Here is a 17,139-nt window from a genome sequence, read left to right on the forward strand (position 1 = left end):
TTTAAATTCTGTAACTGCTCAAAGAAATATGTAAAAAAGACACATTTATTGAATATACAGAGTACTTCCTGAACACAGTTTATTGGGTGCGTTAATGGCCAGACACCCTTGGGGTGCATTATCACACCCAAGTCACCAGGGAAAGGAGCTGCAAGTGGAAAAGCAAACCTTTTCGCCATGAAAAAGTTTGATGTCATCTTCAAGTGGAAGAAAATGTTGCACTTGCCTTAAGATCAAACTCCTCTTGGGTGAAATCATCTTGCCTGCTGACAGTAGAGAAGGAGCGCAGTGCGCCAGTGAGACGAGGTGGAGGCATGGTTCAGGCCACAGACTGCAGCGCTGCTCAGAGGGCATCAAGAACAACACTGTATCAGAATGTTGGCACTGCAAAAGCATATTTTGAGGTTGCACTGTTAATGCCTCTGGTGTTCGATCAATTGTGTTTGATCAGTGTATTTAATAATGCATTTATTACATGTATAAATCTTGCAACAGTGAGTCATAAATCTAAAATCATCTCATATTCAGCCCATGCACATGATGGAGTGGATGGAGAAGACCACCATACAGAATTCTATATAACAGTGCTAATTGTAGCATAGTTGTATTATGGATGTGAACCATTTCTATATCTAAAATTAAAATGTATAAAGGCTCACATTAATAACTGTAACTATGCTGATAAACGCATTTGAAGCAAATTACGCCGCACTCTGATACGTACTCTTTCGTTAATTCAGTTATGAAATGGTTGAACATGGGAGTCACAGTGGCCAGTTAATCAATATTTAACTCAGGAGCAGACTGGGCAACGTCCACGTAAACTTTTTCTTCAGCCAGCAGAACACCTCAGTAGTAAGCATAATGTCGCAATATGTCGCGATAAAAAAAATCGATCATTCTAAAACACTAGATTTGATAATAGCATCGTCACCTCACACTTACATTGAGCCCCCAATTTTCTCAGTCAGTACGCGTTCGTTCTACTAAAGCGGCATGAAAACGAAAGCCCTGTTGGAAAATGTAGTTTTTCAAAGGCGGAACTCATCGTGTGGTTTTGGATTTAAAGACTACAAATCCCACAAAAAAATCCCGGAAGAGCCTAATGAACGGCAGAAAACGTCGCTGACTGCACAGACCATACTAATCAAATACAGAGCTCATGATACGTGCCAACCAGTTGACCCGATCGTATTTCTAAGAGCAGCGCAATAGATGGTGTGTAATTGAGTGAACATATCCGACTTTTTATTGTATATATATCGAAACAGAAGTTTGCACGCTGCAAGAATAGATGTGCTGCAAAAATGATAGAAAGTACTGAGACATGTGTAGAGAATGGGGAATGGATGTGTTTATACCCTTAACTCTTGTTCTCCTCCAGCTACACTGTACTGTGCAACATTTAATGCAGTTGTGAACCTAACTGAAGTTTTTTCAACCTTAACTTTTTACAGGAAATTTTACAGGAAGGGCATATCACGAAAAATAATCAAGAAAAAGTGACAATTATTGGGATTGTTCTCTCCCAACTCTTAACGAATTAATGATCTCCTATAGATGGAAAACATTATTGTATTACCACTCAGAGAACAAAATGAGAGCAAATCTCCTTAGGCAAATATATATTTGATCAATGTTCGTATTGGGATTTTTTTACAGTACTGTACGTGCCTAAAATGCGTGGTCATTTGTCCAGTAAAGTCATTCCTGCTCAATGAATGATACTGATCTGAGTTTGAATCTGGAGTTTGAATTGGTGACTCTAAATTGGCCATAGATGCGAATGTGTGGGTGAATGTTGTGTGTGTGTGTGTGTGTGTGTGTGTGTGTGTGTGTGTGTGTGTGTGTGTGCTGGGGTGGTTCACTCCTGTCCCGGCTGACTTGAACCCATTTTCCTGGGATGGGCTCTGGAAGCCACAATCCAGATCTGGATTCCACAGTTATGGATAGTGAGTGAGCAAAAACCCATCCAGCCACTAATAAGAAGACGAAGAAATGTAACATCTGCTTTGCTCCTGATGAAAGTGAAAGTGAAGTGATTGTCACATTGCAGCACAGCACACGGTGCACACAACAAAATGTGTCCTCTGCTTTTAACCCATCACCCTTAGTGAGCAGTGAAAGGCACCCAGGGAGCAGCGTGTGGGAACCGTGCTTTGCTCATCTTGGCGGATCAGGATTCGAATCAGCAACCTTCTGATTACAGGACCACTTCCTTAACCACTAGGCCACCACTGCCCCAAGGTGTCCCTTAGGTGCTAAAGTCAGTCACCATTTTTATGCTTAGGGTGTTGCATCTTTCCACAATTATAGTACAATCGCATGTTGTCATAAAAGAAGTGCTGGCTTCATCCTGGATAAGGAGAGTTTGTTGGGAGAGCTGGCACTGTGCCCTGTGCTTTCATCCATTATTGGTAGTTTGCTAATACAGACGTATTCTTAACATTGGCTTTTGTTTAGAAGCTGAAGTCTGAGTGTTGCTTTGAACGTGGTGAGCAGTCTCTTGCACCAGTTATGACTGGAAATACATGAAATGTGATATTTTTCACCTGTAGGCTGTGGTGGTATTTGAAGTTAATTTGATAACATTATGCCCCACACCATCTGCTAGACAACTGTGCCAAAATGGAGGCGCCGTTTTGTGGAGCCAGCAGGACGGGGATGGTTGTCTCTCTGAGCACATACGCTGAGATGAATGCCTCCTGCAATGATAATCATATGGTAAATTATACACACTGCTATTATCTCTCCTCACAACATTATGGAAAACCGAGGACATTTTGGGGGGCGTGAGGACTGATGAAATATTCATCATATACCGCACTTTCAGTGCAACTCTGTAGCCCTTAATGTATTTCAGGTTTAGTCCATGGTAAATGTAAAGAAGAAAATCTGTCAAGAAGGTCAGCGATTAACATCTAGGGTAAGAACAAAATGTGTTCATAAAGTTGTCCACTGATCTTCTGTATTAAAACTGAGGTCTAATCTTTGGAGTCATGGGTAATCCTAATCCCACGTGATATATATATATATATTTTTATTAATAGAACAGAGGTTAGAGTAAAATACCTTTAGTGATGATTGGACTGATTTCAAGGGCACATAATTATACTAAAACTACAGATATTATTCTATAGCTAGAGAGTTGTAGTAGATACAGGCAGGGTGGGAGTACAGATAGAGGGTTTACAGATACAGCTTCATGAGTGAAACTCTCTTAAAACAGTGTGCTGCATTATGGAACATGTTGTGGAATTAAAAATAGATTCTGGATACTCTGGAGAGGTCTGGCAAATCTGTGCGCTTTATGCAGTGCGAGTTACATACAACAGATTGCCACATTCTCAGTGGGTCTAATGGAGCAATGCACAATGGCCTTTACCTTTCTGTAGCGTCCACAACATTAGCAATGGAACACGGCATGCCTCTGTGAAGGGGTGGTAGTTAAAATGCCACTTGCCATTTATCTGTTCCAGTCATGTGGCAACAAGCAACTGTCAATGAAGCCAGGGACAAAAAATAAGGGCTACGTGAAGCCTTTATTTTGAGATCATTTTCCAAGGCACCCAGCACCTGAACTGAAAATTAGTGACGTGTAGACAGGTAAGCATTGTGCTGCTTCACTTCACACCCAGGCACAGCTGCAGAGTATTTGAACTGGTCCTGCTCATGGTGGCGGCCGTGTCCATAGGAACCTCTCATGTCTTGGTGATGCGGCAGGAAGAGACATTTTCATTACTGCGGTAAAACTAAAAGCACCTGTCCGACAGGAGGGAGGCTCATTAACGCTACAGAGGCAGAGCCACCTGTGCACCAGCACCCGCCTTCCTGCAGGTCCCATCTCTCTCCTCGGCCACCTTCCCTCCAGATTCAGACGAGAGTCTCATTACTCCACCAACCCTGTGGCTCGAAGACTCACAAAAACCACAATCTGCTGATGACGCATAATGAAGCCTGGTACAGGTGTAATGTGGATCAGACGACCACTGCTGAAAAGGAGCAAGTTTCAAATGGCAGTACGTGTTTAACTGGTCTGCCGGTGTGTCAAATAGTTTAATAGAGCATGAATAGGGGCAGAAAAGGACAAATATGTTGTCACCTCATTACTATGAAAGCCTGGCCCCTCCCACAGCCCGGTCTCCACATGGGGCTCTGAAGTCACCACGTCTACACCCCCAAACTATGCCTGTCCCCTGGAAAATGGGAGGGCCTAATAATGTTTACATTTCATATGTTTCTGACACTTTCATTTCCTGCATTTTCTGATGAAGTGAAGCATTCTGAGCATGAGGAGATTGCTGCATAACATTCGGTGCATTTATATGCAGACGCTCCCACATTGGAATCTCCTGCCTGCTAATGTACTGTATTAGAGCCCCTGACAGAGCACAACAGTGTGTGGACCCACACCAAATATAAAAAAAAATCATTTTGCTCGTTTCAGCACACCAGTGAGAACATGGCTAATGCAGCTGCACTCCGATGTCTCATGGCCCCAGATTACTGAGCTAAATATTCAAATAGTGGAGAGTCAGAAACCCTGAACCCACCACAGCCTCTACTGGGTACTTCTTAATCACTCACCTCCCACAATAAGCATCTCTGTCGACATCTGCATATGTAGATGTATTTAAAGTTTTAAGTACACATGAAAGGGCTTTATGCCTAATCCCCCTTCTGTGGTGGGTACTTTGGAGCCAGTGCTTATCACTCAGAACGGTCTTTGAAAAAGAAGTTAAATAATTAAAGTTTCTTTCAGATGTGTTGTTTTTACCTTTAATTTCTGGAATGGACCCCTAGGCATGCAGGTTAAAATAAACTGCTAAACGGGCACAGTCCTTTTTGTCAGTATTGAAAAAAATGCTCCCTTTATATTGTATATTGGAACAAAGCTCAAATAAACAATAAACACTACTCAAAAGTTAAAGAAAGAATCATTTTTGTCTTTCTCATCATATCATGTGTCTGTGAAACTGTGTCTGTAGCATTTAGAAAAAAAGAATGCAATTGTCATTGTAAAACACAGCACGGCACACTGTTCACACAACAAAATGTGTCTGCTTTTATCCATCACCCTTAATGAGCAGTGGGCAACCATGAAAGGTGGGGAGCAGTGTGTGGGGATGGTGCTTTGCTCAGATGCACCTTGGCAGCTCGGGATTCAAAATAGTATCCTTCCGATTATGGGAAGGACCCGCTAGGGTCCTTAAATATAATATGCTTCAAGTCTTTGTCCTTCGGCTGTTCTCACAGCGGGTCAATTGGTCTGTTTGTCTGCACAATTTTTTTGGTGCCAGATTCCCTGGTGCAACCTTCCACATTTACGCGTACTTGGGACCACCACCAACCAATACACAGTGACCTGCTTCCTCAATGGCTGGGTTAAAGTTTAAAAAATGTACAAATGATGAAATTAACCTTTTCATGTAAAAAATTCCACAAATATATTGAGCATTTCTGCTTTAAAAAAATCGAATTGTAAACATAAACAAGAGAAGATTGCAGTGCAGCTGATGAAGGAATTGCTCTACATTACTATCATTCGCCTCATGAGACTTGCAGTATTGCTCTCAGCACCTTAATCTTAATGAACTAATTAATTTGCTTTTGTTTAAGTGTAAATTGCTCATCTGAAACCACTCATGCAAAACACATATCTATTCAACAGTTCTATTGATTGTGAATGTGTTCCAGGTAAACCTGACTCACATCGAGAGCAATTGATGTGGTGATTTTGTGCTTAATGTCACGTCTGCAGAGCAGGTTGAGAGGGGATCACCTTCTGCTATTTCCAGCATTTCAGAGGAAATTGCGATTTCATAGGCTGTCATTAGATTCTGTTCTGATGTGAATGGAAGAGGCAGCACAGGTCATTTTCATGCAGCGGTGGAGGGAGGGAGACGGGCAATTCATTTCTGTAGCCCTGCATTCGCTCCGTCTGCCTCCACATCAACACCCAGCTAAGACACGGGGCATGAGAGGAGCTTGTGACCGAGATCAGCCCCATCCAACTCTGTGGAGTGCAGCAATTATGCACAGAGAAACAAATTAGAACACTTCTTCTAACACAAAATTGACTTGCACTACAAGAAATTCATTTACAGCATATGAGACATGCAGTGAAGCAGTGCTACTGTAATTACTGTAATATCACTTGACATCTTTCATAATATTATCTCGATGGAGGAGAGATCAGAAAGCTAGTTATTTATAACACAATTATATACTTTTTCACTATCTCACTGTGGCTGCTACCATTAGGGGTCTCCACAGTAAATGAATTGGTTGGATTGTCCACATAATTGATTTTGGAAATGTTTTACGATGGATACCTGGCACCAAGAAATGGGTGGCCAGAAGTTGGGTTATAGCTTTTCCAAGTAATAATTATTAAATCATGGTTTTTATAAATCTTGCTAATATATTTATATGCTGTCTGCCTGTCAATGACTGTCTATACAGTGGAGATGGGCACCCAGTCACACCTGGCCATTATTCCATTATAATCAGAATCATATAATTCATTTGGCACAAATGTGGATTAGATAGAATTTTTGGAAAAATGATCTACATACCGGGTACAGACACTATTACACTAGTGTACCACCATAACCACGTATTTCTGCACCAGTTGTACTGCAGCCAGGGTTTCTGGGCCATGGTGGTTCTGTTCCCTTAAGAAAGGTGATGCTCCAGGGTTAACATGGTCCAATATGAGAGGTTGCCAAATGAGATTACTTCCTGTTTTCCCAGATTATTTAAAACAAGAAACCAAGCGACTTAATTAGCAAGGCTCTGATCTGTTGTATACAGGTATGGTGATCATCTCGCTGTTTTTTTTTAAGTAACTTGAATTGTCGGTATTCTAGGTTGGTGTAGGACTTTGGATTGGTAGAACAAACTCTTGCTTTCTGAGCAGACGGAACACTATGGAATATCCAGGGGGCATGCTGAACACAGTCACACAGGTAATAGCCTCCAATTCATTCATGGTGGACTATATTGGTGTGGCCAAAGGGAATGTTTTCCTGTTGTCACGTCCCTGTCTAGGGGTCAGGAGACGCGACCACAAACGAGGGGAATATGTGCAGTGGGAAGATACAGATACCAAACCCAAGTGAAATATTGTGCTTTTATTTACAGTGAGCAGTGAACAACAAACCAAACCTAAAGTGCAATATACACAATTCACAGGAGGACAACACACCATGAAAGGAGAGACAAAACAAACACAACAAAGCCACAACTAACCACACTAATCACTAACAGGCAACAAAAGGCTTATCCAACTACAATCCAAAACTAATACAATCCAAAACTCCAACCAACTCTCTCCTCTCGCTTCCTCCTGTTAAGGACGTCACACTGTTCTTAACAGAGACAACTTTAGTATGCCACTAATTTTTGTTAGGGCTATTCTTACTGTTTCATTTTCTCCTTTAAGTTGTGGGACAGGGAGTTTTTTTATTTTTATATACTTCTGTTAAGTGCCGGATAAGGCTAAAGTGAGGTGGGTTTGCCCCCTGTGATTTCTGTTGGGCATTTTATCTTATTGTTTTATTTATTTGTTTATTTATTTAAAAGCCAACTTTATTCCATTTTAAGGCTTACAAATTTTGAACCCCAGGCTTATGGGTGAGGGCCTTTTTGGTTTTGTTCAGTTTCTTAACCACAGCACTGCATGTCGAAACTATTATGATGTGATATGTGAACATCCTCAATAAGAATGTTATGAGAGATGATGATGCAACACAGGGAAATGTTGATTCACAGGGTTCCCACCCAGCTGCTCCCATGCTGGGTACATATTCTCCTGAGCAGGATGGGTGACATTTGGGAAATGTTCCCGTGCCTTTGCCTTGGTTACAAAACAGTGTGATCCTGCAAGACGTTTGCATCTAGATATAAATGTGAGTTTAATTCGCACATATAATGCGTTGTTTTCATGTACTAATGTGTTGAAACATGACATTGATGTGGCACAACAGAGGTTACAAGAATGAACAGTTGCTAATTTATTTACACAGGTAGGTTACTATTGCAGTTACATGTAAATATTGTATGTAAAAATGGTACCAATGTTACAAAAAATAAATAAAAGAAAAGAGAAAGGGGTAAACAAGAGAGAGAAAGAAGGGGATAAAGCTCCAGAGAGTGAGCCTGGACCTGCAGAAATAGGGGGAGAGAGAATGGGCCAGAAGCTGGGGGAGAACCCACAAGCCCCCGATGGAGGAGGAAGAGAAGATAGAGTAACCATGAAGAGAACGTCTTATACTCAGCTATTGACTCCCAAAAAAATTGGCAAGTTACCAATCAGAATATTTCTGCATTGTCAAAGCGAAACTCCTGATACAGGAATACAGTGGTCAGCCAGCCCCAACAAGTCTTTCCCCTCATGGCACCTCAGGCCATTTGTTGCCCTGTTGGCATCCTGGATATACTTCTCGTGAGTGGAAGGCCAAAGCTTGGATATGAATCGGGGAGTATTTATGGACCTGGAAATTCTCATATTACATGATGACCACAAGCAAAGATTATAGCTAAATACAATGGTGAATGTGATTAGTTTTTTGGGGATAGTTAAATAGCTTCCATGTTTGATCATTCAAAATATTGTGATGAGATGCAGTGTCAATGGCAGGCAAAGCGGTAAACGGTTTTGCACACTCTAGTTACCAGGGAGAACCTATTGTAGAGTGCTGGATCGCGTTGTTTCTTCAGAGGTGACCGGGAGAGAAGTCAACGATTATGGACTTGATCATTTTCTTGAAAATGTAACCTTCCCAGATAAGCGATTAGTCTCTCCACTATTACTCCAGGAAGCCCTGATGTCACAACCATCTGGCATGGCAAAGCAGGTGAACGGAGATAATGAGAAAAGATGACGCAAAGAAGGACGCATTCGCACGACATCACGATACAGGGGTTTAATTTGTGAAGAACAGGACAGGGGAGACATCCAGCAACTGGTGAACATGTAACATAACAAAGACCCAACAGTAAACAGAAACAAACAGGGCAGCTTTATACAATTAAACACAGGTGAAAATGATTAGGAAACATTACAGACCGGATCATGACACCTGACTTGTATTCCCAATAAAAAGGCCCTTCACACATCTGTGTAATCAAACTGTCCACTAAGGGTGTACTCACACTAGGCAGTTTGAACCGTGCACGAGTGCGTTTGACCACCAAAGAGCGGTTTGTGTGACTAGTGTGAGTGGTCCGAGCCGTGCTAAATAGATAAATAAAGAGCCGTGCAAAGATAAATAAAGAGCGCTGCTCTTCCTGTTTATCCTGAAAGCCCGCCCACCATAATGACATAAGCGTGCTCCGGCACGAATGCTGAAAGCATATGTGAGTGCAGGCCAGAGGGGGAGTAGGGAGGGGGGACAATCGTACTCGGACCTGTCAGCAGTTCCTGCAAGACTAAAGCATTGATGCTATGGACTGGCCTGTCTATACATTACATCAAAGTTGGATCAGGCTGTAGTGTGTTTTTCCACTTTAACTTTGAGTGTGACTCCAAATCCAGACCTGCATGGGTTGATAAATCTGATTTCCACAAAAATTTTTTGTTGTCAGCACACTAAACTATGTAAAGAAAAAATATTTAATAAGAATATTTGATTCATTCAGATCTAGGATGTCTTATTTCTGTGTTCCCCTTGACCAAACATCATACAGCTTCTGTTTCAAGAAGGGCACCAGGCAGGGATGTAAATTTTTATTGAACAGGTAGCAGCAGCAATTAGACAGGCTATAGCAATTAAAGGCATTAAATGCAGGAATGTGGAACATAAAGTCACCCTTTAAAACAATAATATGATAGACTTCTCAAATTGGAGCTGTAAAAGTGTTAATCGCTGGGAAAACATAAAAATACGTTATGTTGGGAAAAAAACTTTATTCCTTTTGATATATTATTACAAATATCACCAAGTGTGGTAGATTTCTTTAATTTAAAAACTTCCAAATAACTGTCTAAAATATTCAGATGGCTCTTGCTAAATGGGAGCAAGATCTATTAGCTAGCTCAGACCAGATTTCTGATCTCAGATTTGTTTAAAACATTTCAATTAACTACAAATACCAATCTACAATTAATACAATATATCATAGAGTGCACTTTACAGGCCAAAGGATGTTCAGAATGGGGTTTAGGTCTACTAACAACTGCTCACACTGTCAAGACGACACATGTGACAATTACAGCCACGCTCTTTTCTTCTGTCCACCTGTTTAGAGATTTTGGTGCAGGATTTGTGAAGACTTATCAAAGTGTCTGAAATGTACCCTTCCAGCCTCCCCTTCAATCTGCTTGTTGGGCGAATTTCAGATTAGCAAGTGAATAGAACATCTACTAACACAGAATAGCCCCATACCCTGACATCACACACGAACAGTACCTTTCTTCTGAATTCTGAAAGCGCTGTTTCACATTGGATCGATAGATAAATGCTATTATACAGTACTGTCAACGTGCGAGTTCGGGGACGCAATTGCAGACATGCTTGGAGCAGGGGGACAAGTCATCTTACAGGGAGAGGGCACTGGAAGAGCTGGGGAGGATGACTGGAGGTGCTTGGCCAGTGAGATGGAGGTGAGTGGGGACAAGAGTGGAGCAGTGGATGCGCCACAGCGCGGCTTGAAGGGAGCTCTGGCTCCGTGGGGAGCAGCGGGGAAGGAGGCGAGGGGATGAGGCTGGGGTAGACCAGGACTGAGGAGAACAGGAAGACGGCTGGCTTGAGGAAGGTCTGGGAGTGTGGGTTGGGTGGGAGGGCGTCTTGGGTGACAGGAAGGTGGGATAACATCGTAGCAAAAGGGGCAGGCAAACTTGAGGTCGAGGACAGGCAAAGGTCATGGTCACAAAATCAGAATCAATCAGGAATTTTATAAATAAGGTTTGTCTCTCTGGGAATGAAATTCAACAAAGACCGTGCAGTGTCCCCCCTGGCCACCTGACTTTTATACCTGGCGCTGCCCGCTCTCACTTCCAGTTCTGGGTCGCTGTCCCCCCGTCTACAGGTCTAATTAGTTTAAAACAATATTTTCAGGCCAGACAAAATCAATGAATGTGTCCCCATCTCTTCTAAATCTGGATTCAGGAGCATAAGGGGACGTAAAATTCTTTTAAGGTATAACAGTTCATGGCAACACTTTATATTCAGAGGTTTTAAAAGCATGTCAGGATCCAGCCCAGAAAGGGGATACTCCAGGTCTGGAATCCAGACAAGAGTTTTGTGTTCCTGTGTTCCCATGATTGATTTGTTTCCTCCTGTGTCTGCATGTTAAAGCTTCTCTGTTTTTGTATTGGAGTCATGTTATGTCTTGTGGATTAAGCCACCTGAATGTGTGCATCCTGTTTCTTTCCGCCATGTCTAACCATCGTGACAATTGCACAATGTACTTTTATCTTCTCAATCTGACTGAGGGGTTATTTCGCTTGGAGGCGGACAGTGTATGAACATCGGGCTCAAGACCAGAGGTCCCTGCGTGCAAGGATGTCACAGGGAATCAGTGTACGGAATGTTGACATTTGTGCAGTTTCTTCCCACACTGCATCGCAAGGGAAAATATATTTTCCATTCTTGCGATGTGAATGACAATATTTGGCCAAACAGAGAGTAGCGCATTTGATGGCCAGGAAGATGAGAATGATAGCCAGGTGATGGAGGGTGGCGACAGTGACCAGTGAAAGTGTTACTGTAGTCGAGAAACTTTTTCAGTTTTATACATAATTGTATTCTGTTAGCTAGACCTCTGCCATAATGACAAAACATCTAGGCATTTTGACTTGCAGTGCTTACTCAATGCCAAAGGGACTACCTATTAATATGAGAAAATAATTTAGTTTGACACATGGGTGAACTGTATTGGGAGAGATATGAGCTTTCACAGGTGATCCATGGAGTTGTGCTGAACCATCCAGGTAATTTTGTCAAAGACACTAGGTGAATGCAAATGAGCCAAAGCAATTGAGTAAGATCTTTGAAATTCTCATGGTACAGACTCTTTAAATGGGAAAGAAATCTAGTTTTGATGCATGTGAACAGTTTTGGGAGAGATTTGAACTTTTGCTAGTGAGCTCAAACGTTGCGCAGAACTGTAACACTGTTTGGCCAAATGATGTTATAGTTTTAAGAACTTAATTTCTGTTTCAAAAATGAGCCAAACCAACAGATCTCTATTAGATCAGGGACAACTAGCAATTCTCGAATTACAATACAGTGTTTTGGACACAAAGCATTCCAAGATATATATATATATATTTTTTTATTTTAAATAAATGCACAAAAATATTATGTATTTGTTCATTGCCTGGACTGTAGCATAACAAAATGGGAAGAAGTATGACTAAGTGTGAATATTATTTTATAGTCTAAGCTGGTGAGCTATCTGGCATCTGTACACGGGCAGTTTTGATATCGGAGTAGCATCTCTGATTAAAAATAGCACATTGTCTCTGCCATCACTGGATCTAGGGTGTAGATGGGAGGTGGAGAGGGGAGGTGGAGACAGGCGGCTTTGTGAGGGACCAATGTGAGTAATGTCTGAAATCGAGTCTACAAAAACAGACTCGGCAGAGACTATTGTTCATGAACAAAGCCCATTTGTGGCCTCCTACTGAGCTCACGCTTCTCTTTGCTGAATGAGGACTGTTTTTGATAGAGAGTAAAATAAGCTGAGGAAACAAGATTTGTTCATGTATATTTCTGTAGCAGCAGGTGTTGTACGTTTGAACAGACAAACAGCCATCATCTTATTGAATGTTAAAGTAAAAGTATGTAGTGATAAGACTACTCAAGTACTTATAGTAGTTACTGTTTGATTGTAATATTGTTTTTAGAAACAATATTTTCAGGCAAAAAAATATAAATGTGGTATAAATAGTTCTGGTATTCCTAATAATAAAAACAATAACTTATTAAAGAACTATCTGTAGTAATTATTGGACTAAATCTGACCGTAATTATCTTATATATGCTAATTATATGTGTTAACAATGATTTATTAAATAAAACTGCTAAATGATAACACTAATTTCTTCCTCTACAGAATATGTATAGAGGTCTACTTAGCTTATGGCATCATTTAACAAAATGTTTACAGATAGTAAAATGATTTTAGAACTGAAGACAGTCGTATCTGCTATCTTTCATTCCATGTCTGGGTGGTAGTAGCCTAGTGGGTAACACACTGGCCTGTGAACCTGAGGACACAGGACTATCCTGTCCCGAATGTAAGTCGCTCTGGATAAGGGCGTCTGATAAATGTAAATGTAATGTAAATGTCTTTGATGAGTTTGTGCTGCAGTCATGTGACTGCATAGCTACGTCTACATCTATGTCATATGATTATTGTTGCCACGTCTGAAAAAGAAAGCATATTTAATGTATAGAATAAATGGTTTAAAAAAATAACTAGTCGGTTGTTGCCCAAATTAGTGAAGTAAGAGTAGAGATTCTAATTCACAAATGTACTCAAGTAAAAGAGAAAATTATGGTGTTGTAAACCTACAATTAGAAGCACATTTTCTCCAAAAGTTTCTCAAGTAAATGTAACTTGTTACTGCCCAGCTCTGTACAGCCTCTGGTCTTTGATCTCTTTTCTTCTCTCTGTACCACAATCCTTCTTTCCCTCGTCATGGCCTACGTGTGAATTAAACATGGTTACATGTAATGAGAGGGACGATTGTGGGGCTCGATCAATACAATTATAATCCCTTTCCTGCAGCAATCTTCTCCACTCAGCACCTTTTGTCTCCAGGTTAAATTTCTCCTGGCTTTCATTTCGATGTCTTCGCTGACAATTCACCTGCTGACCATTTAGTCTGGCTAAACACTTTTCTCTCTCTGTCTTCTTTCCATTTTGTTCCTCATCTCCTCTTCACACATCTGCCCCATGTCATCTTCCTCTTGTCAGAGAGATGACTCTACTTTAAATTCCTTCATGCCCAAAAAGACAAGACACTGAGGTTATGATCTTGACCCTTGAGACCATTCTTTTGGCATCAGGTGTCCTGTTTCCCTCCAGTTGTGCAGATAAGCCACTGCAAGACAGACATATTTACATATACAGTACAATATTTTGACTGTTACAGTATGGGCAAATGGGTGAATGAATGTCACAATATTCCACATTATGACTGCTTTTATATTGCTGGACTTTTAATAATACCAATGTAATAATAATAGCAATAATAAGAAGAATAATAATTTTATTGTGGGGATCTGTGATTTCTTGATTGTGTGGCTGCTAGTGTTGAGTCACATGAGGCAGGTTGTATGATCAACCAGGAAGTTTTATTTGTGAAGATTCGCTGCCATTTGACTGTGGGTTCCTCTCCCATGCAGATAGTGAAAGTAATGTTTTAATTTAATAGAACTGCATAAATTTTTTGTCAGGGTGATTGCTAGAACTGTATGCTCCTCTGTTCATTGAGTATAGAGAGGTGATTGCCTGATTTTTTAAGAGTTGTGACCTGGACTGCAGACATTGATGCTCCAGTAACCTGTTTTATTTTATGACTGGCTAACACTGGCTAAATAAAAAAATAAATGAAAATGCTCTATCGCACCTAATATGTTAGCATCAACGTAATGTAAATAAACATGTTACAGCAGGTTTGATTTGGTTTATTTACATTACGGCAAAAAATGTTAGGTGTGATAAATTAATAAAAAATGTTTTCAGTTTAGCCAGTGTTCACTATTTTCAGTGTACCAAGACTGAACATGAAAGTAAAAGTGAAAGTGAAGTAATTGTCATTGTGAAACACTGCAGCATAGCACATGGTGACACAACGAAATGTGTCCTCTGCTTTTAACCATCACCCTTGGTGAGCAGTGGGCAGCCATAAAAATGCGCCCGGGGAGCAGTGTGTAGGGACAGTGCTTTGCTCAGTGGCACCTCAGTGGCACCTGATTATTGGGTCGCTTCCTTAACCGCTAGGTTTAAATGTTGTTTCAGTTTTTCAAATTTTCAATGGGACACCAATCTTATCTTAATCTTGTTCAGTTGATTTCTCAAGGGGAATTGTTACTGTCTTGTGTTTAATTGAATGATTTACAAATTAAACATTATTTAATTTTTCCTTTGGTTTCTATGACAACTGAGCTAGTAGCGATCTATGCTGAAGCAAATAGACAACAGGTCCAGCCCTTTATGGCTAATGAAGGTCCTTTTATGGTGTTATTTTATGACATTTTGCTTAAGGTTGTACCTCTGGGTCCCATTATGTGATAATGAAGCATGTGACAGGAATCATTTTGATTAAGGCACTGTTTCCAAAGACCTGTGCCTCCCTCAACCCCTGGCTCATTTGCTTGCCACCTCCTCTGATGTAATGCCATGGATAGGTTCCAATCACTGAACAAGAATGTATTCAAAAGTCTGAGGTCTCAAGAACAATCAAAATAAATGTTACATAACTGACAATTAATAAAAAATATTGCACAGAGAGACAAAGCATCAGCGTAACATCTTGGTTCTACTTTTTATCATTTATATTTGAATAGTAACAACAATATACTGAGACAAACATATCTTAATCGGTAGTGTCATTTTATAGTTTGATTTTTGCTTTTCAAAATCAGAATTGACTTAATTTATGAAGAAATTCTCACAAACATGGTGGAGTAGTGCAACAACAACAGTGCAATAGTGCAGCAATAAACAGCTATGTTTAAGGGGCAATGGTTTTAAATAAAAATATTTTATCAAAATTGAATAATTGTGAGAATTAGAGCCAAAACTGTAAGATTACACTAATAATAAAAATGCCATGTTATATTACTGCATAATAAACATACTGTATAATACCTCTACAATACAAATTCAATAATATAATATGACTTGCACTACCAAGTATCCAACTAAAGTTCTGCTTCCTGCAAGAATCTAATGCAGGCTAATTTCATATAACATTGGGGATTGAATCACAAAACATTGTGGAAAGTCCAGGGACAAAATACATTTAATGTTTAATGTTCATTGCTGAGACATTGAATTAACAGTGGCCTTTACATGGACCAGGTAGAAAATCATTAATATTTAAGAGATCAAATTATCTTCTAGGGAGATTCTCTCTGGCTCAGTGCAACAGTTTGTCAGGCAGCAGTTTTCTGGCATTTCTAAGCCTCTAAAATGTTTCACCTCTCCTCAGTGGAACAGAAAATATTCCATCTGCTCTAATGTAAAGTGGCACCACACAGAGTCTTCCTAATTAGTATCAGGGTCGCCTAATTACGGGCTGTGAAGAAACTTTAATTGCGAATAACTGCAGGAGTGGCTGGGAGGGGGGGTCAAAATGGAGTCAAAAGAACCAGATACATGGAGAGGAAGGGGTATATTCATGTCCCCTTCCTTGCTGGCCACTGATTGAGTGCACACCAGCCTGGTATTTAGGGGTTTGACGTCAGATGCGTCACAATGGTCTTTATTCTCATTAGGACAGAGCCGGCTATTCAGCTAAGGCCTTCATTGGAGCAAGGACCAGTAAAAGGTAATCAGGGATGAAAAGCATGCACACACACACACACACACACACACACACACACAATCAGTGTGGTATCTCATTCCCTAGATCTCACCAACAAAGACCTGTCAGATCCAAACCATACACACTTCATGTTCTTTTGATTTGAGTTATTTTTAAAATGTCTGGTTTTCTGAAGCCACCTTTTTAAAAAAAAATATTGTTTATTAAAGTATAGCAGCCCAACAAATTAAAAGTAAATCTCTGTATGACACACTCACTGTCTAAAAATAATGTTTCAGTTAATAGAATGAATAGGCTATATGCTATCTTCCAATGAAAATGCTAATGATTATGCATTTATTTGTATTACATTATTTATTGAAATAAAAAATATGAGTCTACTTTATAGTGAAAATACCAAATACAATACCAAATCTGTACCCCTATAATAAAGCAATGAACCAGCATGGACCAGACAAACAATCATGCAGCCAAACACAACATCCATGCTGAAATATTCACTGAAAAGAGTGAGAGTTATGTCCTTACTGAGGGAATCAATGGAAACAAATTAATTTATCTTTCTTTGGGCTGTGTGTGTATGATATTGATCGAAATTAAAAGGACTGCTCATGTTATGGCTGGTAAGA

The 17,139-nt window shown here is 40.2% G+C and overlaps 1 protein-coding gene across 6 annotated transcripts in view; it reads right to left on the bottom strand.

Annotated features, from left to right (window-relative positions):
* The window catches only part of ascc3 (activating signal cointegrator 1 complex subunit 3), a 131,061-nt gene that overhangs the window by 109,481 nt on the left and 4,441 nt on the right, over positions 1-17,139 (bottom strand). For 3 of the 6 annotated variants that reach the window (XM_028978935.1, XM_028978931.1, XM_028978936.1), the window contains exons 1-2: positions 946-1,036; positions 227-339 (exon numbers count right to left, since the gene is read on the bottom strand). In XM_028978935.1, coding sequence (XP_028834768.1) covers positions 227-316 — 90 coding nt within the window. In that variant the 5' untranslated portion in view covers positions 317-339; positions 946-1,036. Of the gene's footprint in view, positions 1-226; positions 340-724; positions 776-934; positions 1,037-17,139 lie in introns of those variants that run through there. The other 3 variants (XM_028978932.1, XM_028978933.1, XM_028978934.1) reach the window with 3 other exon arrangements.

This window comes from Denticeps clupeoides, chromosome 5, assembly GCF_900700375.1.
Source record: "Denticeps clupeoides chromosome 5, fDenClu1.1, whole genome shotgun sequence".
Lineage (NCBI taxonomy): Eukaryota > Metazoa > Chordata > Actinopteri > Clupeiformes > Denticipitidae > Denticeps > Denticeps clupeoides.